Source organism: Chenopodium album, chromosome 7 (assembly GCF_948465745.1).
Source record: "Chenopodium album chromosome 7, dcCheAlbu1.1, whole genome shotgun sequence".
Lineage (NCBI taxonomy): Eukaryota > Viridiplantae > Streptophyta > Magnoliopsida > Caryophyllales > Amaranthaceae > Chenopodium > Chenopodium album.
The window spans coordinates 2,935,823-2,958,216 of NC_137840.1; the positions used below are offsets into that span (position 1 = coordinate 2,935,823).

General features: G+C 34.1%; 3 protein-coding genes across 3 annotated transcripts; 2 read left to right on the forward strand and 1 right to left on the reverse strand.

The window, feature by feature from the left end:
• Nucleotides 1-1,292: 1,292 nt before the first annotated feature.
• On the forward strand, nucleotides 1,293-2,246 carry LOC145639870 (uncharacterized). The gene has a single exon (XM_081691195.1). The coding sequence runs from the start codon at nucleotides 1,293-1,295 to the stop codon at nucleotides 2,244-2,246; it is 954 nt and encodes a 317-aa protein (XP_081547321.1).
• A 9,102-nt stretch (nucleotides 2,247-11,348) lies between these two features.
• Nucleotides 11,349-17,589, forward strand: LOC145638810 (serine/threonine-protein kinase BSK1-like). The gene is made up of 9 exons (XM_081689850.1): nucleotides 11,349-11,974; nucleotides 12,073-12,208; nucleotides 12,913-13,046; nucleotides 13,638-13,743; nucleotides 14,344-14,429; nucleotides 14,876-15,064; nucleotides 16,276-16,440; nucleotides 16,521-16,634; nucleotides 16,836-17,589. Exons 1-9 carry the CDS (start codon nucleotides 11,687-11,689, stop codon nucleotides 17,088-17,090), a joined length of 1,473 nt encoding a protein of 490 aa, XP_081545976.1. The 5' UTR covers nucleotides 11,349-11,686; the 3' UTR covers nucleotides 17,091-17,589.
• Nucleotides 17,590-17,776: 187 nt separating this feature from the next.
• Nucleotides 17,777-21,461, reverse strand: LOC145638809 (ATP-dependent zinc metalloprotease FTSH, chloroplastic-like). The gene is made up of 5 exons (XM_081689849.1): nucleotides 19,935-21,461; nucleotides 19,024-19,270; nucleotides 18,741-18,924; nucleotides 18,491-18,662; nucleotides 17,777-18,165 (listed from the first exon to the last, which is right to left on the reverse strand). The coding sequence occupies exons 1-5, from the start codon at nucleotides 21,225-21,227 to the stop codon at nucleotides 17,944-17,946; spliced, it is 2,118 nt and encodes a 705-aa protein (XP_081545975.1). The 5' UTR covers nucleotides 21,228-21,461; the 3' UTR covers nucleotides 17,777-17,943.
• Between the last annotated feature and the right edge of the window lie 933 nt (nucleotides 21,462-22,394).

Here is a 22,394-nt window from a genome sequence, read left to right on the forward strand (position 1 = left end):
ATTGAGTAAGTTTATTTACACCATGTTGTTCACTAATTTACATGGACCATAATCATCATAATATATGGTTTACTGAAATTAGTTAGCAATTATTACACTCTAAAACACGGTTTTACCAAGTTGCCATTTTTTGTCAAACTCCACCATAAACTAATAAATTACCAAGCAAACACAACACCAAACAAAATAAATTTACTTCAATGCAGTTCGACCATAACTCTTGACTTTATATGATATATCAACTGATAAATTATATGAATTGACATTAATTGGGTCTAGAATTTATTCGATTTTGCTTGATTATTTGTGGAAAAAAATGCAGTAATATATACTTTGCAGTACTTGTAATTTACAATTCAATAGAGTCAATACTAAATTTGATTTTACCAAGCAAGGCTAAGCTAGCTTAGCTTAACTCCCTTGGTAATAAGACCATATATATATATATGAGTTTTAAGGTTGTTTAGGATTACTCATTACCATTATAAAAAAAAATGATAAACATAGCCTTTCAGGGTTATGTATTAATGTATAAGAAACTAAAAAATGAAATACGAGTATTAAAGATAAATTAACATTAATTATATTAATTTACGTGTGATTTGTCATGAATTATCAACTTAATTCCATTTTAAGAAGTATATTTGATACTTATATATAGCTCTTAAAGGCTATATATACCATTACCTTTAAAAAAAATACAAGGATACCAAATTTAGTTTAACATATAAGCTAGATCAGTTTGAAAGAGTCTATTTTAGAGATTTACAACCCTTATTAAATGAATTGAAATATACTTTGTATATACTTTATACAAAGTATGATAAAGTCTCCGTATTACATTTTAAGATTTGACAAGATTCAATTTTATTTTATTTTCTAAATGCTCAAATAAAAATAGAAAATCACAACTTAATTATTTTAAAAAAAATTATAATAATATAAAGTTACAATCACAAAATTCATCAAATCAAAAAAGAATGATTTTTGAGCTAATTGTAAGTTAAATTTTCTCTCTCCACATTAAACTTGGAGTACCCACATGCCTTTCACAGGCTGTACTAGTTCCTTCTCTCTCTACCCGTTCGTGCGCGCCTACTTTTCTTATAATTAAATTCTCCCTCTCTTTCTTAACCACCCTTTATAATCCCTTCATTTTTCCAACTCTATTCCATAAACTTTTCCACTTCATTTTTTCTACAAATACTTCTCCATTTTCTCTACACTACTCTATCAATAACAACAACACAAATCTAAACTTAAAACCACCTCTCTTGCAAATTTAAAAGACAATGGGGAGATACAGGCGTACAGTTTCGTTCCCGAACCCGCCCACACCACACGTCCGGCCGTGTGCTAATAAGGGCCTCCACGTCCGCTCAGCCTCCTTGCCTTGTGTCCGATCCCATCCTTTGATCCCGCAGCTCCAGGACGAGGTTACCGAGCTGCGGGCTTGGGAACGGGCCCGATCCGGGCCTGGATCGGGCTCGGTTGTTAACGGGCTGGCGCGTTTAAAGGGTGTCCTAGACTCCCTTGACGATGTGCTTCAGCTGCCCTTGACGCAGGACTCCTTATCTACAAAGACTGACGTTGTTGAGAGGCTTCTAGAAGACTTTCTCCGTTTCGTCGACGTTTACGGAAGGTTTCGGGCCTCCATGTTGGGCCTCAAGCAGGAGGTTTCCGCTGCCCAAGTAGCTCTTCGTAGGAAGGATGACTCCAAGCTTGGGCAATACATCAAGGCTCAAAAGAAAATCGCTGGCGAAGTCAGCAAGCTCATCACTACCATCGGATCAGTTCCGGTGCAGCAACCGACACCTGTAAACCCCGCCGTCATTGCGGTGGTGTCGGACTACGACGACGAGCTTAGGCACGTGATCAGGGACGTGCATCGGTTAACGGCCTCCGTTACCGAGGCAGTTTTCGGGTCGGTGTCGGGCTTGCCGGGCCGAAGGCCCGTGTGGGCGAGTTTCGGGCTCGGCCGGAAGGCAAGGAAGGATGAGCAAGGGATGATTGAGGAGTTTCAAAAGGTGACAGGAGGAGTGGAGGATTTGTTAGAGTTGAGAAAAAACATAAAGAAAAAAAATAGTAATAACAATAATGAAGAAGAAGTAATGAGAATGGGAGTTTTGAAGGGAATGCAAGAATTGGAGGATTGTATTGGAGAAATGGAAAGAGAAAGTGAAAGAGTGTTTAGGAGTTTGATTAGTACAAGAGTATCTCTCCTAAACATTCTAACTCATGCATAGAAGAAGAAAAAGATGATATATCTTTTACTACATTTCCTTGGAATTGATATTTGACAAAAAATATTTACTAATTTCTTTGATTTCCCCCTTATTTTTGGTGATTGTAAGAAAGTAAAAAAATAAAAAAAGGATGGAAAAAAAAAAAAAAAAAATCAAAGAGTTAGAAAAGAATTGATGAGGCCATACTTTAATTTATTTTTTTTAACTATTTTTTTTTTCACTTGTAAATCAAAGTCATTCTTTATATACACACTAGATTTACTATACACTTGGTATATTATTTGATTATCTTTTATGTTTTTCGTTAATTATAAAGCATTATCAACAATTTTGTAGCATTGTCGGCAATTGGTAATGGATAATTGTAGAGTTGATAAATAAGATATCCCATTAACAAATTGATGGCCTTTTATTCCATTTATGATCTTTGTAAAAAAAATTTGAACTCAATAATTTGTGTCAAAATGCCAAGTAAAAATGAAGAGCAACTTCTAATGGTAGTCTTCAATTTATGCGTTCAAATTTGTGTTAAACGCAAACTTGTCCTTATCTAGTACTAGATCTAAGATCAAACAGTCTTCCAAAAAATTACAAATCAAGGGCTACAGATTACGAAGTACGGAGTATTAAACTGTCATTAACTAAGCTAGTTTTTAGATTTGTTCGTTTTGAGAAGGAATTGCATGTCATTCTAAATCATACTTCTTCCTCTAACATTGTTAATCTGGCTTAACTTTAAACAAATATTACGTATAAATTATCAAGATAAGAGCTAGTTCAACAACGTATTACAATGTGAAAAATACAACGTATTTATCCTTGTGGGTTGGAGGTGGTGATAGATTTTCGTGGGTAGCTTAGGGTTAGGTTTTCGAGTAAGGGAGGTTACTTTTGGTGGGTGATGAAGAGTTTTCTAGCAAGGTTTGAGTTTTGGTTTGGTGGTTGTTGATTTGTGGTGGGATGGGGTGGGGTTGGGTTATTACTTATTAGGTGGGTAAAGAGGGTTTTCGGGGTTCCGGTTGGGTTGGGTTGGGTTGGGTTTTGGGTGGGTAGGGTGAATTTTAGGGTGGTTTGTTGGTAAAAGGTGGTAGTTATGTGGGTGGGTTGGTGCAAGTAGTTCAGGTGGAGAGGTTGGACGGTGGGTAGTTTTATTGGCTAGGGTTGTTTTGCCCGATGGTCAAGGTGGTGCTTGTGATGGTCAAAGTGGCTATGGGATAGAGTAGAGCTGAGAAAGGGAATAATGTGAAACCTAGGGGGGGTGAGGAATGAGTGTAGAGGACTTTGGGTATGAAGGGGGTAAAGAAAATGATTGAATAGTGTGTTTGGATAGAGAAAGTAGTGGAAGGAAATGAAGGGGAGGGAGAGGAAAGGGTGGGAAGAATGATGGATTTTCCTTCTATATCTCTCTCTGTTGTTGTAGAGATCAATTTCTTACAATTTAAATATTTAATCCCTCCATTTCCCTTCTTCCCTATTTGTGATCCAAATGAAAGATACTTCATTCCTTCATTTTCCTTTCCTTCCTTCCTTCCTCCCCCTTCATTTTCTATCTTCATTCCAAACAAAATGTTAGTAAGTCTGCTCAATTGATTCCCTTACCCTTTCTTAAAGACCCTGAAACAAACACCCCTCCTTATTGAAACAAACCCCAAAAAAAAAAAAAGGGGGGGGGGGGGAATACATCAAATCTCTTTTAGACTAATGAGTATATGCTTATATTTTAATATAGGAGAAAACAACTAAAGTACTACATTGAGTTGTACTTGCTCTTACACGTAGATCCAATAGAAAGAAAGCAATTAATAATAGCTTGAAATTTGCACTCTTGGTGGCCTTAATTTTATTTTATTATTGTTTTATGTATCAAAATGATCAAATAATGTAAGTTATATATATCTAGTCCTAATTATTTAAGCTATGTACATTTTTTTAAGTATTTCGAATTCTAATTTAGAATTTAATCAAATAATTTTGCCAAAGGTCTAATATTAATTGATTTTTTTTGAGAAAATTAATTAACTTTCATTAGGTCAAACTTCAATAACTCTTTTATTTTTCCTACTCAACTTCAATAATTCTAATAAAGACACCAAATTAACCTTTAATATATAATTTCTCCAAATTAAAGTGTATAGCATATACGCCAATATTAAAATGATAGTGGTGAACGACATGAAAAGATAAAGCAAGGATGGCAAATAATGTTTTTGTCTACAATTGGGAAAAATAATGAGGGTTTCAGTTACAAAATTAATCAATAATTCAAAGATATTGTTGTCTCCTAGTGATCCTAATAGCCTGTACAATAAACCGTATTCAGAGGTTGCCTCTAATAATACATCTTCATCATTTGATTATCATCCCAACATGTATTAGGTAGTTTTTTTTCTTCCAACATGCATCATGCATGCCTTATTACTATACATAATATTAGAATTATTGTGCTTAATTACACATGAAATTAAGAACTTGAATGTTTGGTCTCATTTTTGTACACGGATGGGAGTAACCAAGCTAAGTGGTGTTCCTATGGGGCTTGCTCAAATAAATAAATGGTTAATATACACTTGCTCTTTATCGGTTCAATCGGATATGGTTAATATATACTTCCTCCATTTTCCTAAGTGCTATTTACTTTCTGTTTTCATCTATTTTTCTAAGTTATACCCACTTTTACTTTATTTCTATTATGATAATTCTTAAACTCCGAATTCTTTTTTTATTTTTTTTATACCATATACAACTTCACTTTATGAGCCCTAATTATATTTATGAGCCCTAATCTATCTTTCTCTTATTTAAATAAATTGGGTAAGGGCATGTTCTCATACGTTTATTTTCAATTCAGTTCAGTTTAATTCAGTCCGTTTTAGTTCAGTTCATCTCAGCTCGGTTCAGCTCAGTTCAGTTCAGTTCAGCTCAGCTCCTAATTTCCTTCTCTTATAAAATGTTCATTTCAGTTCAGTTCAGTTCAGTTCAGCTCAGTTCAGTTCAGCTGATTTCAGTCTATTAGAACAGGTTAGGCTTAAGAAAATAGATCGAGAGGGTACTAGATTGTGATGGTGTTAATGCACGGGATTTGTAATCTTTAAATTTATGCAAAAGAGGGCCAAGCCCGGACACACGAAGAAAACACTTGATTGATTGACATTATATATTAATAATTGTTGATAGAGTATAAAATATATTTTTGGGACTCAACCATCAGATTAAGTTTTTAGTTGAGTTGATCGTCTAACATGGTATCAGAGCCAGCGTGACACAAAAGGGTCATGGGTTCAAATCTCATCCACCCCCTGAAATTAATTCGCACTGGGTATGGAAGGGCCCGAGCTAAAAGATTAAGAGAAGGGAGAAAATAAAATCAAATGTAACATGCATATAGGTCGTGAATAATATTGTGTTATCAGAATTAAGAAGCAAAGGCTATGGCTAGTGGTTTGAATATCGCAATCCAATAATGTGATGCAAGGAACGTCATTGTTGAGAGTCTTAACTTGGTGAGTGGTATGAATAGAAAAGGGTCATTCTTGGATTGATATATAGCTAGGGAGATTAACTCCATTTCTATTATCTTTTTTTATAAGATTGAGTTTGCTCATATTTTCAGAATAGCTATTAGTGTATCGTAGAGGAATTAACAAACCGAGCGTGCTCGTGAACTGCTCTAGACTTGTCTCGGTCAAAGCTTCGTATAAAGCTCGGCTCGAGTGGGCTTAACTGATGACTCAAGCTTGTGTTCAGCTCGATATCTTAACGAGCCAAGCTCGAGCTATCATTGGCTTGGCTTGATAGCCCGTGAATATGTTGCAAGTTTTTTTTTTTTTCTTTTATTATATATATATATATATATATATATATATATATATATATATATATATATATATATATATATATAAAACTTAAATTAATTGGGTTTCTTAAAGGAACTTAAATTAATGATCAAAACTCTAGCTTGCTTCTTGCTGAGTCACTAGGTGTTGGAGCTTTCGTTCATGGTTTTCATTTTCGTTTATGTAGAGAAAAAACCAACAAAATTAAAGAAATAGAAAGAAAATAGTCTCACATCACAAGATAGTAGCAATTGCTAGTATATAAGAGCTATCCCTATTCTTTTCAAAAGTATCACTCAACTCTTATGAATAGTATTGTGGCTAATATATCCCTCATAAAGTTCATTTACATATTTATCCTTATATTATTGCTTTTACATTTTTAATAAGCATGATGTAGTAGTTAAGGAAGGACAAAAGACTTGGTTTAATTGCTCGATAAAATTAACATTTAAGTTGCTTGTGTTAATTTGTTTGCTTTTTTTTTTTTTTTTTTTAAAAAAAAAAAATGTAATTTCAATGTTTAATTATGTCGGCTGGGGTGACAAACCCTTTTGTATACCAAGAGGTAATTTGGACGTTTTTCATATACTACATTTACAACCTTTAAATTGTGATAATTTCTTGCAGAAAGTTTTTGTATATCCTTCCATTTGATTCACATGATTGCATACATAATTTTTTTTTTTTTTTAAAAAAAAAACAATTGTATTCTATACTTAAATATTTAGCCATAATTATTCTTTGTTCTAGCCTAATCCAATTAATTTGTATCGTTAGATCTCTTAGTCAACCTCGACCATACATATGATAAATTGAATAATCCCTATCCCTACTTATAAAAAGTAGAATCTTGCTTTTATGAATAGTGTTGTGACAATTATAACCCCAAAAATGTGTATTTATGCATTTGCCTCTATTTAATATTACAAGATTTTTTTTAATATTGTATATCTTCTCTATGTTATTATGTACTTTTTCATCTTCACATTCAATCGGTTGAATTATTGGTTTCAAGTTTCAACCACAAAGTCACTGACAATCTTCAAAGGTATTTTCAATTTTAATTTCAATTGTTTTATAAGGTTTTGATTGATTTTAGATTTTAAGGTATTATCCTTTTTAAATTTTAGGGTCTGGGTATTCATCTATTTTTCCTAAATTTGATTGGATTTTGAAAGAAAAAAATATAGTAGAGATAATTGAAGTCAATGGAGAACCACAAACACTATAAAGCGAGGGAAATATACCAACTTCCGAGCACTACCCCATGGAAGCCCCTCATGTCTCTTTCTATTCTTTCAATTTGATCATTTCATGAATATTTGTCAATGACTTTGTGGTTTGTCCAGTTAAGCGCTACCACAAATCCAATCAAAAGGTACTTTAATTTTTTCCCTATAAGATTTTTTTAGGATTTTTATTTATGATCTTTAGATTGTACTTTGGTTTTGATTTTGGGGATTGTAGAATTTTACAAAGGTGGCTTTCAACATTGCTATTAGATTCGTTGTTATGAGATGCAAATGACATCTAAATTTCGATTATAATTTTGGGATTAAGAGCATAAAATGAGAGTCCACAACTTTAAAAGATGCAATTTTTCAAGGTACATGTTTTTTAAAGGGAGTAGAAGCCTTTGTGCTTAGGTTCTGGATGTATATTCTATATTTGAAGGAAAGGAGGTGTGAGTAGTTCTCTTATCAATCATAACCTACTTTAAAGGTTTATCGTTACTTGTTAGAAGAGAAGATACCACTTTTCTGGTGAGATTCTGATATGATGCATCCTAATAATGCTATATGCTCTGCATCTAATGAGTATCAGTTTAATGATTTACTGTATTTCTTTGTATTGTTGAGTTGAATTAAGCTGAGTTCAAGCTTGCCTGCATTGGATAACTCAGCTCTTCTTACATTGGGTTTAATTACAGAGTATTAAACAATAAAAAATAAAGCCCCTGGACCAATATACAAAGAGAGGGGAAAAAAAAAAGCTACTCCGTATTTTATTATTTTGGATTTTTACATTGGGTTCAAGCTACCAAACTTTATATTAGATGATCGTATTAGACTTAACAGCAATACTAAGTATAAATGTACGTTGCATTGGACTTGATCAAAATCCAAACTCAAAACTAAAATTTAACACCTGAGAGTCCTAACTACTCATAGGGTACCTAAGAACAAATTGATGCAAAATTTCATTATTCCTTTGTTTGTTTCTCTTTGTTTTTCAGCTTGTAATATGTATCAAAATTTTATTCTAAAGAATCATCTAGACTCTATAAGAAAAGCATGTAAATGTTATTTTTTACTCTTTAAAATACATAAGAAAAGGTTAAGGATATATGATTTTGAACTTAATAGTCGATTATTACTCTTTCTAAAGGTTCATTGTATTAATTCTTACCAATTTCAGGGTATTTAAAGATTGCATAAGACATTTTACATGCAAAATGCTTACTAATCATAACTATGTACAAGCTAAAATCTTTAGTATAAAGACAAGCCTTGATAACCTCTCCGCATTGGCTAGCCATGTTGCGCGCATCGCGCGCGTTGGCCACCCTAGTATTAGTAAAAGTAATTATACAAATTTTGTTTTATATTAGTAAAAGACAATGGTGTCATGGTGAATAATTTCTTTTTTTATTATTGGTGGGATAAAAATATGATCATCAAAATGCTAATGAGCAATTGAGCAAGAAGAGTGAGAAAGTGAGTAGAGAGAGAATAAGAAAGTGTTTTTTTTAATCATTATTGTTGGCATGGCCCTCTGGTATGTGTTTAAAAGTCTACCTAACAAGCTTTTAGTATAAGGGCTGATAGAGAATATTCATAGAATATTCTCATCATAGGTTCTCATCATATGTTTAAGATATATTTTGTATAAGATTATCTTTGATATCTGTACATATCTTATGTTACCTAATATGATTAGGTTTCTCATTATAACCCTATAAATATTGATATTAGGTAACATAAGATATGTACAGGTATCAAAGATAATCTTATACAAATTATATCCTAAACCGACCTAAGATGAGAATATTCTATGAATATTCTCTATTAAGGGCAAACTTTTACAATTTGACCATAACAACTAAAATTTTGCGCGCAACGCACGTGTAGGCTCTCTAAGTAAAATCAGAATTTGATTGTCTTTGGAAGAATACCTATAAGCAACATTTGGGGCTTGCTGGTTTTAGGTTTGACAAACCTTGATAATTGATTAAGATCGATTCGAGCCAAACAGAGCTTTCCTTTTAAAATATATTATAATTTATTAATTTCCTTATAAACATAGTAACGAGATGGGAAATCGGTGGTAAGGCCCCGTTCACTTCACCTTATTTTTGTTGAAGTGAAATTATTTTTACCGAAATAAAATTATATTTACTGAAATAAAATTATTTTTTTACTGAACTTTAATTATTTTTTACTGAACTTAAATTAATTTTACTAAACTTAAATTATTTTTGCTAAACTGAAATTATTTTTACTAATATTCTATTATAATTCTTCTTTAAGATAACTGAATTTTACTGAACTCAAATTACTTTTAATGAACTGAAATTATTTTTACCGAACTAAATTTATTTATACTGAATTGAAATTATTTTAAATCAATATTATTTTTTTAAGGTGAAGTGAACAGGGTCTAACTCTAAACTTGTTCGATTTTCTCCTTTACATCAAAGCAATATTTAATTTCTTTGGCGGAATTGGATCTTAATCGTGTTAAGTAATACAAAATGGCTATCTTTCTTTGAAAAAAAGAATTAAAATCCAATAAAAAAAAGTTTAATTATGTAAAAGTATTCATCAATTTTAAATGTGGGAGCCTAGTTTAATCTCTGAGATTAACATTTTATTATATCTTCTCTCACAACTTTATGCTTGATTTCTGTGTCAATTTATAATTTCACCTTTATTATTTTAAAAATAAAAGAAGAACAATTTATTGCGAGTGGGGATATTTTTACAGATTTATCTCATAGGTCAACTTAAATTTTCCCATTTTAAATACTTCCTTCATTACTATTTAGATGCATCACTTTTGTAATTGTGGACTCCTAGACCATTTTTTTGGAGTAGAAAGAGATAGAGAAAAAATAAAGAGAACCCCATGTGATAGGGGAGAGATAAATAATAATCTATAATATTATTAAATCTCATAGTAAAAGCATGCAAACGCTATGCTTCATCCTTCATTCAATTTGATTTGGTACCACATGTGCGCCACGTGTCATCACCCTTCTCTTACCATATTGAATTGTAGTACGAGTAATGTTTAGTCTCTTTGAAGAATTCTTTATTGGCGTAACTTTAACTTTTCATAAAAATGTTTAAATTCCTTGTAAAACTCTTCAAATGTAACCTCTATTCAAATGTTTTTTTTTTTTTTTTTTTTTTTTTTTTGAGGGAATACGTTAGCAGGATTTTATTATAAATCAAAAGCCGCAAGGGTCAAGAGACTTTGCGGTATGTTATCAATACAAATAAGTTCATCACTACTTCGAGTATCCCATCTGAAAACTCTTCAAATGTATAACCTCTATTCAAATGTGATATATCTTAGATATATTCATAAAAGATGATATAACACCAACCCTTTTTAATTAATTTTAATCAAACATATAAATTTATGATGAGACGAGACATTGCCCGGGCCAATAGCTAGTTTATTAACTAAAATGGAGAGTGAAGCATTTAAATTAAAACTTTTGTAATTCGAATGTAATGCATCTAATAAAAATGGAGGAATTAAAAAATTATTCTATAACATAAGATAAGCTATAGTATATCTATCGTTTAAGGATTGGATTGGATTGGATTGGGTTGGGTTTGGGTTTAGGTTTAGGTTTAGGTTGGTAAGTGAGTTTTGTTGGCCAATTTTTTTTAACCAAGAGGTCCAAGACCCAACCCAACCACCTCAAAAGTTGAGTTGTGTTTAGGCTATTGTTGGGTTTTGATTAGATTGGATTTGGATAACTTGTTAATGAGGATTATCCAAGTGGGTCGTCTTAACTTAACTCATTGGCATTCTAAGTTAAGGCAAGTCCATAGACTTGGTATATCTATTGGGCTCAAGTAGCTTGAACTTTCAACCATTATCCAACCAAAGTAGACCCAAAAAAACATAAGAATATCACTTGTAGAATTCAACCAAAGTAGACCCAAAAAAAATGAAGTGAAACTACCATAAAATTTCATCATACTTTCTTGACTATTGCTAAACTTTAAGCTTTAACGACCAAACCATAAAATACACAATTAAAAAAACGAGTTTGATTGTCAACGGAAGAATGAAGAATCATCAAAACCAAAACCAGCTTACAAGTTGCAATGTGTAAGCTGTACCTCTCATAATCATCATCATTCTCTCTCTAAATTACTCTTTCAGATCTCTTTCTTTCTCTCTCTTCTTTCAATTGACTCTCAAACAAATTCATTTCATTCCAAACTTTTTACAAATACAAAGAGTTTTTTGTCAACCCCTTTTTCCCACCAACCTAAGTACCCAACTACAGAACACAACTACAACTACAACCCTTTAACTAGTTTAAGCTTTGGTTTGGTGCTGTTTTTAAGTTTTTTTTAAATGGGTTGTTTTCAGTCAAAACTGGGTCCACTTAAACAACCCCTTAATCACGCTACAATCAATGGTGGTGGTTCCGCCGTTGTCGGTGATGGTGCTTCGGCGGGTTTCTCGGAGTTTACTTTGTCGGAGTTGAAGACGGCCACCGACAACTTCAGCTCGAAATCGATTGTTTCAGAAGGTGGTGAAAAGGCTCCTAATGTTGTTTATCGTGGCCGTCTTCAAAACCGTCGATTGATCGCTGTTAAGAAGTTTTCTAAGCTTGCTTGGCCTGACCCTAAACAATTTGCTGTAATTTTCACTGGTTTCTAATTTTGGGTTTTTCAATTGATTGTTTTTTTGTTATTGGGTTGTTGTTGAATTTGATCTTTATTTTGTTTTTTTGGCAGGAAGAAGCAAAAGGAGTTGGGAAATTGAGGCACAAGAAATTGGCGAATTTGATTGGGTATTGTTGTGATGGAGATGAGAGGTTATTGGTTGCGGAGTTTATGCCTAATGATACTCTTGCTAAACATCTCTTCCATTGTAAGGGTGTTGCTTGATTATTTATTTCTATTTTTGGTAATTTAGGTTGAGTTTAATTATGGTAAATGTAGTTTTCCTTTGGTTTGTTTATTATATGATTGATTGTTTAGGAAAAAATCTTGAAGGAAATGCTGAATATGGAAATGGGTATTTAGTAGTATTGAATTGGATTTATATTTAATTGGGACTATATTAGGGTTTCTAAGTTGGGGATTGTTCCAAGGTTAGCTTACATAGGTTTAGTTGCATGTGTGAAGAGATGTGATAGTTACTTGCATTTTGTTGCGTTTTGATTGTAGGATGGGATTGGATTAAATTGTAGGTTTAGTAAAGAGCAATGAGCTTTGTTTACTTTGCTAATCAAGATTTTGTCTTTATCATCGCATTTTTGCTCATGTTAAGTATTACATTGATGATTGTTAATTAGGGTTAGAAGTTTAACAATTTTTAATGACAAAAATCCCTGTATTGATATAATTGAAGTATGTCCATTTTTTTTTTTTTTTTTATGTCACATTTTTAGGGCTAGTGAAGGCCTGCGTGTTTGCCTTAATAACTCAAACTTTGAAACTAAAATAATATATCGTTTAGTGTTAACTGTGTTTTCATTGGGATAATAATTTATGCCTTTTGCTGTTGTGGTGAAAAATTCATGACTATAGACCTTAATGATCTTGGTCTCATAGTACTGCTATTCTTGATAGGGGAAAACCAAACTCTTGAGTGGGCAATGCGATTGAGAGTTGCTTTATATATTGCTGAAGCACTGGAGTATTGCAGCACCGAAGGTCGCCCACTTTATCATGACTTAAATGCATACAGGGTTCTCTTTGATGAGGTATTGCATTATTCCCATAATACCCCCGTTAGACTAAAATAATATACCACATTTGACTTTTGTGGGATTTAACTTTGATATATCATCGATCACTGCTTGAAAAAAAAACATCCAACAAGTGTTGCCCACTAGGCCATTACAGTATTTATTAAAGAGAATTATTAGTATGCTTGTATTATTAATGGTCTAAATCTTGTTATTTCATAATCAGTTCCAAACGGCAAATGTAGCTTATATATATCTTTTATTTTATTTTATTTTTTTTGTATTGATGGGATATGATTCTAGGTCTTCACCTAATACTTTAGCTAATAAAGCTAGTTGGCATTCACCTTTTTTATTGTTCACATCCAATTATTAGTGAATCCAATTTCTATCATCAATTTTTCATAATTCCTATGGAAAATGGATACTTTTGAATGGAGAGCATTTACATTCTGTTTATGCACTCAATATGATTGACTGTTGATTTTTAGTCTATGATATGTAATATATACACTACTGTGATTGAAAATTAATCTGTTATAACCTGAAAGTTGGTGAAAAGCAATTATATAACCTTTAGATGTTAACCACTTATGCTTTTGGCAGAATGGTGATCCACGACTTTCTTGTTTTGGCCTGATGAAAAACAGCAGAGACGGAAAAAGTTACAGCACAAATCTTGCCTACACACCACCAGAGTATCTAAGAAATGGTATCAACTACTACTTATGCTATTAGAGTCCAATATCATCTTGTTGGTTCAATTATAGTAGGTCTTGGCAAGACTATATATTCAGATATGAGTTATTGAAAATTTGTGCTATTTTTAATTTCTCTTGTGATACTTGAATCTGGTTTCATGTTTGTGATGTTCTTGGGGAGAATTCTAATATTATTGGAAATGCAAAAATTTCCACGTAGATATGAACCTTACTCTGACTTTCTGAGTATTGTGCCAATATGAATAGCATGCCCTAGTAATGTTAGCACTTGAAAAGTAATTTTTTTTTTCACTCTTTTCAAAACCATACTTATAGAATCACGAAATAAATGGTTTTGAAAAGAGCGAAAAATATTAACATGCTTGCTTCTTGAATGAACCTTGGTAAAAATATTTTTTCCTCGTGAAACTCTCCAATAAGTTTTGTCATCCTTCAATCTTGATCTTGTCATATTAACTGGAATGGAACATGCTATTATAGTTTTAGAATTGTTGTGGATTACCTGCATCGGCTGTATGGTACCTTATGCTGCAATAGTGCCATTTTTCTGTTGTGACCTGCAATGACAAAGTTCACTTACTTTCATACAGGAAGAGTTACCCCAGAAAGTGTAGTCTTCAGTTTCGGAACAGTCCTTTTGGACCTCCTTAGTGGCAAGCATATTCCTCCGAGTCATGTGAGTTCAAATATGTAGTTTTACTCTTATAACTCTTGCATGAAGGATTAATGTTGTTTAGTTTGTAGTCATTCAGACTTGGGCTCTTTAGCAGGTGTTCTTGCTTCCCTCCTTATTAACCTGTGAACTGCCTGACTCAACCCAATACACGACTTGCAGGAATACAAAATGTTGTTTGGTGAAAGAGGGGAAGTGATGATAATAAGATGTTTTGACTATAGAAAATCTGGTATAAGTGCTACAGTTCCAGGAATACAAAATCTTGTTTGTTGAAAGGATTGATATCATCAAGGCTGAGATAGATTTTGTTAATGAACCTGTAGATGGAATTACTTTCAAGCAGAGATTGAATGGGCTCTTATTGATTGTCACTTGTTCTTTAACTGCATTTTTCTGCATGTGTAATGCAATGCTTTTTAAGTTGCTAAGATGTTTGTGCTCTGCAGGCTCTTGACATGATACGAGGCAAAAACATACTTGTTCTAATGGACTCGCATTTGGAAGGGAACTTCTCAAGCGAAGAGGCAATAGTTGTATTTAATCTTGCCTCGCAGTGCTTGCAGTATGAACCTAGAGAGCGACCAAATGTCAAAGACCTATTTACAACACTTGCTCCGCTGCAGAATAAAGCTGATGTAAGTCGTTAACTACCATTGTTCACAATTTATGTGAGTTGTACTTGGCTTTTTCGTTCAGATTTGGATTTGAATGCTGTTATACTTGATATGTGGGATGTTCAACTATTATTATAAACTTTGCTTGGATGATTGTCTTCTTAAGACTCTAAATTTAGCCCGATCTCATCCGAGTTCTGATTTGACTAATCTTTGACCTTATTTGTATACTAATACTAATCCTTGGGGTGGGGAGGGGATGGGTGGGATTATTTAATGAGGTATTGTTACATTTATAGATATCGTTACATTTATATTCCTGTATTGTATACAATCAAATGTGGAATTTTCATAATTTTTTTTTACTATGGAATTAAAGATATTTAACAATTAAACACACACAAAAAAATATTGTCTGATTTGGTTTGATCATTTCTAAAATAAGATTAACATGAATAGTGTAAAGCCATGCTATGGGTAGAAAGTCTTTTCTTGAATTTAATTTATTTGTATTATACTTTTCAGTTTGAGGAATTGTGGGTATAAATCATGAAAAAATTCACCTCATCTTCAATATATGTATAAAAAGCCTGAACAATAAGATGAAGCAGCTCTTGCTTTACTATATCTTGAATCACTTCTACTACTTTCAAAAGATAGATCCTCCTTTTCCTTTCAACTTTTTATTAATTTCTGATCAGCTAGTGACAAAAGACTTATTGGTTTAGGGATGTATTGAACACTATGACACCTTCCTTTATTAGGCTTGCTTATCAATGAACAATCCTTACCAATTTGTAGCCTCCCAACTTCCAATGAACAGTTATGAGCATTGATTGATTAAACATGATTTTAACTCCCAATTGTGTATCAAGAGTTACCCTCTCCACCCCTATCTAAATTTAATGGCCTCTCAAAATTCTGATTTCAGATATCTTCTGCCATTACTTATGTCTATCAGATATCAGGTATGATTATGGTATGAAGTATGCACTATGGAGTTCCTTATTCACTAGTGTCACAGTTAAACTTCATTTGTATTTGGACTGCAGAGTAATCTGTCTACCATATCTTTCATAATATCTGCTGGGACTTTGTAGTTTCTACATACCGATGGATAATTTTCAACGGCCCTGGGAAAAAAGGGGTGGGAATGAGGGGAAGTGGAAAATTAGGGTGAAGAAAACATCTGTTTCCTAGAGGTAATTTGTAGGTTGATTTTGCCATTTCAGGTTCCATCTTATCTGATGCTGGGAATACCAAAGCCTGAAGATGTACCCCCTACACCTCCGCAACCACTTTCTGCCATGGGAGATGCCTGTTCTCGTTTGGATCTCACTGCAATCCATCAAATACTGGTTTCAACACACTACAAAGATGATGAAGGGACCAATGAGGTAATTAGTACATAATAATGCAGTTTACTTGTGCGAATCATCCCTCGTCTAAAATTGATGAGTTTTGTACTGTGGCTCAGTTATCTTTTCAAGAGTGGACACAGCAGATGAGAGACATCTTGGAGGCAAGAAAGCGTGGTGATTTGGCATTTCGTGATAAAGATTTTAAGACTGCAATAGATTGCTATTCGCAGGTATGCAACCCTTCTCTGCGCTCTTCTTTTCAGTAATGGACAAGAAGGCTGAAATTATCCTTTAAGTGGAAATTCATATTGTAGGGTCTCAGTGGTCGATTCTTACTCCAGTATTCATGCAACATTTTTTGAGTTTTGCACTTTATATATACTTTGAGTAGTCTCAAGATCATTTTTTGAACTAAAAATTTCTGTGGGCAGTTCATAGATGTTGGAACTATGATCTCTCCAACTGTTTATGCTCGCCGAAGTCTTTGCTATCTGTTCACAGACCAGCCTGATGCAGCTCTAAGAGATGCAATGCAAGCACAATGTGTATACCCAGACTGGGCAACAGCTTTCTACATGCAATCAGTCGCCCTATCGAAGCTAGACATGCACAAAGATGCAGCTGACATGTTGAATGAGGCTGCTCAATTAGAAGATAAACGACAGCGTAGTTTGAAAGGAAACTGAGGACCAAACTCTTGTATAATTCTTTCTTAATTGGTTCTCAGTTGTTTGTTTTAGTCTTCATAGTACAGAGGGTGTGTTGGGTGTATGTATTACTCTTGCATTTTGATGCTGTACCATAGAGGGAGAGGAGTGTTTATTTTCTTGTGAATGTCAGTGGTGCCATCTATTAGTATCAAAATTCTTTGAAATAATTTTATATATGTATTTTGTACATTTTCAAACCTATAATACAACACAATTTTGGGAAGCATATGGCCGCAAATTGGTAAAAAGTGTTATCAATGTTTAGGTTGCAGACTGAGAATCTGAGATCAAGTTCCTATTCAGTCGAAAACTAAACTAGTTATATTTAGCATGAGACTTGTTTGATATGTAAGGTTGACTCAGAGCCAAGTATTTAAAGAACCAGCTTCACATGAATATGAAAACAAAAGGGGGAATTTTCTAATTACTTCATCTTCCAATTTGTTCTTTTTTTTTTTTCTGGGAGCATATAAAATGTAAACATACTAAGGACTACAATGAATCTGAAAAAATCGACATATTTAACTTAATGGATATGAACCATGTTTGCTTTCTTGATGATCCAGATAAGTGGTTCCATTTCAAACTAAAGAAGAGCCTTTCAAGTCTATAGGTCAAAGGGAGCTATGTTTACACTTTAAAGCAAGGACAAAACTAAGACATAGTAAAGAAGCCAGTTCATTCATCGAATTTTGTACACGGAAAGTTGTCTCATTTTTTTAAAATATGCAGTATGTATTAATGTATTATCTAACAAGTTTTGTACAAGCATGGAAACTGATGCACTTGAATCATATACTACAAGAAATCAGGAATTAATGACCGGACTTTAAGAAACATATAATTCAGCTTTGCCATCAATGAACAAGCTCATGAACTCTTCCCCATCAACAGTCTCCTTCTCAATGAGTAGCTGAGCAAGTTTGTGGAGGATGTCAATGTGGGTGTTGATGATGTCCTTTGCCCTTTTGTATGCAACCTCAACCAACTCTCTCACTTCACCATCAACCACATCGGCAGTTGCCATAGAGTAATCTTTCTGACTTGACATCTGTAAAATATATTCATATACAAATATGTAAATAACATTTGCATGGTTGCTTTGAGGAGCGGGGAGCAGTTCTTAACACAGCTTATGACAGACACAGAGATGAGTACTAATTTCTTCACCTGTTGTTATTGTATCGAAATGTTTTGTACCGATTAGAGTTGATTATTTTGACTATTATTTTTACTACATCAATTCCACATTTTATATTGCTACATGCAGTTACTAATTATTTGTTCTTCCGTAAATTTTAAGTTCAAGAGAATCCATTGACAAAAATCTAGGTCTATGACAGATTGTAAGGTTGACAATTAAATAATGTGCCTACCTGCTGGCCCAAGAATGGATTTCCACCAGCTCCACCAACAGCAAGTTGTCCAATTTTCTTGCTGAACCCAAATCTTTCAACCATCTGCCTGGCAACCCTTGATACTTGCATGAAGTCATTAGATGCACCTGTTGTAACATTGTCTTCACCGAATATAACCTCTTCAGCTACCCTGCAAAATATAGGGAAATTTAGAGTTAACACCAACATACTGTGTTAGATGTTGATAACTGTTGAATACACTACTGACCTGCCACCAAGAGCAACGGCCATCTGGTTTTCGAGATAGCTTCTGCTGTAAAGGCCTGATTCCAGCCTTTCTTCACTTGGGGCAAAAAATGTGAGACCACCTGCTTGACCACGAGGAATGATTGAAATTTTGGCTACAGGATCATATTCAGGCATAAGAGCACCCACTAAGGCATGACCGGCCTCTGCACAAAAAGGAAATATTTATAGCAGTTACATCCTAAAGACTAGCATTATAAGGCAAGAAGTTAACAAGAAATGATCATTTGAAGTTTTGAACCCACCGTGATAAGCTACTAATCGCTTCTTCTCCTCTGATACAACTGCATTTTTCTTTTCTGGACCAGCAATAATTCTCTCTAGAGCATCTGATATTTCATCTTTGCTTATTTCCTTAAGATCTCTTCTAGCTGCAAGGATTGCTGCTTCATTCATCAGATTCTGCAAGTCTGCTCCAGTAAAACCAGGGGTTCTCCTTGCAATCTTTTCAAAGTCCACATCCTTCGCTAGTGCCTTTCCACGAGAGTGTACCTTTAAAACCAACAATGGCAACAAATCAGCAGTTGACATCCATGTGAAACATGCAAGAAATGAAACAAGTTGATGAAAATTCAAAAATACCCTGATATTCTCTTTTCATATGCATAACTTTAGTTGGATACATTTCATTTTTGTATCGATCCTTCAACCTATTACCATATTAAATCTTAGACATGCTGATTTACTAGGCAAGCAAACTTTCTATACTACACCTGAAAAAAGTACATAATCTCGCAGTAAAAGTCCTTTCAGTTCAAGGACTGATTTTAATTAACCTTAAGACTTATTTCTAAGATAATTGCACAAGTTGTATTCATAATTTATCATACAACAATCAAAGCCAGAACACTATGCATTTACTCTCAGTCTAACCGTCCTATGTTCACATCAATACACTCACAAATAAAGTATTATCAGAACACTAATATTCTTCATTTCATAACCATCAAAGCAACTTCAGTCTTAACTAGAAACATCTTTTCAGGTAGCACAGGACATAATACAATGTTCTTACACAAACAGCAATAAACTAGACTTGCGAGTGTTGCAACATCCTTACATATTATAAACAATCAACTATTCCAAGCCATGTAAAATAGAATAGCAAAATCAAAAGCATGCTGATAAATAAGTCTAATAAGTTGACAAATTATACCTGAAGGATCTTAACTCTCCCTGCAACATCAGGCCGATCAACAGTCACTTGACGATCAAACCTCCCTGGCCTCAGCAAAGCAGAATCAAGAACATCAGGCCTATTAGTGGCAGCCAAAACAATCACTCCTGAATTCCCTGAAAACCCATCCATCTCAGTCAACAACTGATTGATAGTCTGCTCCCTCTCATCATTTCCACCTCCCATTCCTGCTCCTCTTTGCCTCCCAACAGCATCAATTTCATCAATAAACACAATGCAAGGCGCTTTACTCTTCGCCTTCTCAAACAAATCCCTCACCCTGGAAGCTCCCACACCAACAAACAGCTCCACAAACTCCGAAGCTGCACACGAAAAGAACGGCACACCGGCCTCACCAGCGACCGCCCTCGCCAACAATGTCTTTCCGGTTCCAGGGGGCCCCACAAGGAGACACCCTTTTGGGATTTTAGCCCCCAATGCAGTGTACTTATCAGGGTTCTTCAAAAAGTCCACAACTTCCTGCAATTCTAGCTTAGCCTGATCAGCACCGGCAACATCGGCGAATGTTACACCGGTTTCCGGCACTTCCTGGAACTTAGACTTCGACCGGCCGAAATCCATCGGCCCGCCAAGTCCACCGGGCCCGCCGGGCCCACCTTGGGCCCGACGGAACAAGAAAAACAACCCTGCAAAAGCAATAATAGGAAACAACAAATTCCCAATAAAACTAAACAACCCATTTCCACCCTCCCCTTCAGAAACAGAGATATCTACACCATTCATTGCCAAAATATCAATAAGATCAGGATCATTAGGAACAACTACAGAAGCTCTTTTACCATCAATTGCAGTCAACTGTAAAACGGAACCATCTTTACTGAATCGCACCCTTTCAACCTTACCCTTCTTCACTGCATTCAAAAACTCACTGTACCTCCATTGAGAACCTTCTGGAAGATCCGAATTCGAAGGTTTCGGAGCATTCAAGACTAAATTTTGCGAAAAGGGGGTTGAATTTGGTAGACCAGGATTGTTGGGTTGAGCTTCAATTACCTGGGGTGGTTGCGGTGGAGGAGAGATATTATCCGCAGCAAAAGCTTGCTGTGAAGCAAGAGTTGAAGATAAAATCAAAGCTGTTAAAGCTGATTTTGATGGAAAATTAGGGTTTTGAGAATTGGGGGTTAAGGATTGAGTGATGAATTGTTTTCTTCTTGGAGAAGCTAAAGAGGGTTTTGTGGTTTTGGGTGTTGGCGGGTAGATTAGGACGCCATTTCCAAGGAAGCTTGAAGATAGTAAATGGTTAGTCGCCATTGTTGATTGGTTTGAAGCTTTTAAAAAATGGAAATTGGGTTTTGATTTTCAGTGTTTTGGGTTTTAAGAGAGGAAAGAGGAGAGTGAATCTATGGCTAAAATCTGTTGCTGCTGGAGCTTGGTGGTACACAAATGAAAAATGCAATCTATATTCTATAGTATAGATATTTTATTTTATACTTATTTTTATGAAATGTGGGAATTAAATTGAATTAAGTAATTAAGTTTATAAGGATGTGGATTAATGTGTACAACAATAATAGTGTGGGATTGAGAGAGTTTGGAAAGTAAAAGATGAAATTTGGGTTCAATACAAGCCAAGAGATGAGGGACTTGCTTTGTTTGTGTTTACGTGTGCTTTCTCTTATCCATTCATTTTTGTAGCTTGTAAAAATTTGACATTTTGATGATTTTATACTTTGAATATTGGGGTTAAACGGTATGGAAAAAAAATAATAAAATCCAAATTGCTCTATTGAATTTTGTTTATCAAAGGATATTTATGTCCTCTGACATATTACTTTTTTTTATTTTTTTTATTTTTTTTATTTTTTTATTTTTTATAAATTGACATTAGTTTGTTGATAACTTTTACGGTCTCCCCTCCCTTTAGTGGGAGATTGTTGGATTATCGAGAGTAAAAGCCATATTTTTGAAAGTTAATTACTTTAACTCTATAAGGAGGTTATGACCTACAACGTTTGCCCATAAGTGGGTTATGGAGTAATTTTTTATGATTATTCTATAAGAAAATAAGTCTACTCTACAAATAGGTTATGGCCTACAATGATTGCTCACAAAGTAGGTTGTGGAGTAGAATTTTTCATGTCTACTTTTATACTTTTGGCTTTCTTTCACTATTCTTGTATTCTCTTGTAAACCCCTCCCCCATTAAAGTGAATAATAATGGTGATTTAGGGTATGTTCTCTTACGTTGAAATTCAGTTCAGTTCAGTTCAGCTCAGCTCAGTTCAATTCAGTTCAGTTCAGTTCAGCTCAGTTCAGTTCAGTTCAGCTCAGCTCCTAATTTCCTTCTCTTATAAAATATTCATTTCAGTTCAGTTCAGTTAAGTTCAACTCAGTTCAGCTCAGTTCAGTTCAGTCAATGAGAACAGGCCCTTAATCAAGTTTATTATTCTGATTTAATCACACCTATGGTGTCTAGAT

Bases quoted from the DNA above. Each gene is read 5' to 3' on its own strand.
- LOC145638810 (XM_081689850.1), top strand. From the start codon at position 11,687: ATGGGTTGTTTTCAGTCAAAACTGGGTCCACTTAAACAACCCCTTAAT. The intron at 13,744-14,343 runs GTATCAACTACT...ACTTTCATACAG, and splicing joins ACCAGAGTATCTAAGAAATG to GAAGAGTTACCCCAGAAAGT. The intron at 16,635-16,835 runs GTATGCAACCCT...TTCTGTGGGCAG, and splicing joins CAATAGATTGCTATTCGCAG to TTCATAGATGTTGGAACTAT.
- LOC145638809 (XM_081689849.1), bottom strand. From the start codon at position 21,227: ATGGCGACTAACCATTTACTATCTTCAAGCTTCCTTGGAAATGGCGTC. The intron at 18,925-19,023 runs GTGGGTTCAAAA...CTTTTTGTGCAG, and splicing joins GCGATTAGTAGCTTATCACG to AGGCCGGTCATGCCTTAGTG. The intron at 18,166-18,490 runs GTAGGCACATTA...TATATTTTACAG, and splicing joins ATCCATTCTTGGGCCAGCAG to ATGTCAAGTCAGAAAGATTA.
- LOC145639870 (XM_081691195.1), top strand. From the start codon at position 1,293: ATGGGGAGATACAGGCGTACAGTTTCGTTCCCGAACCCGCCCACACCA.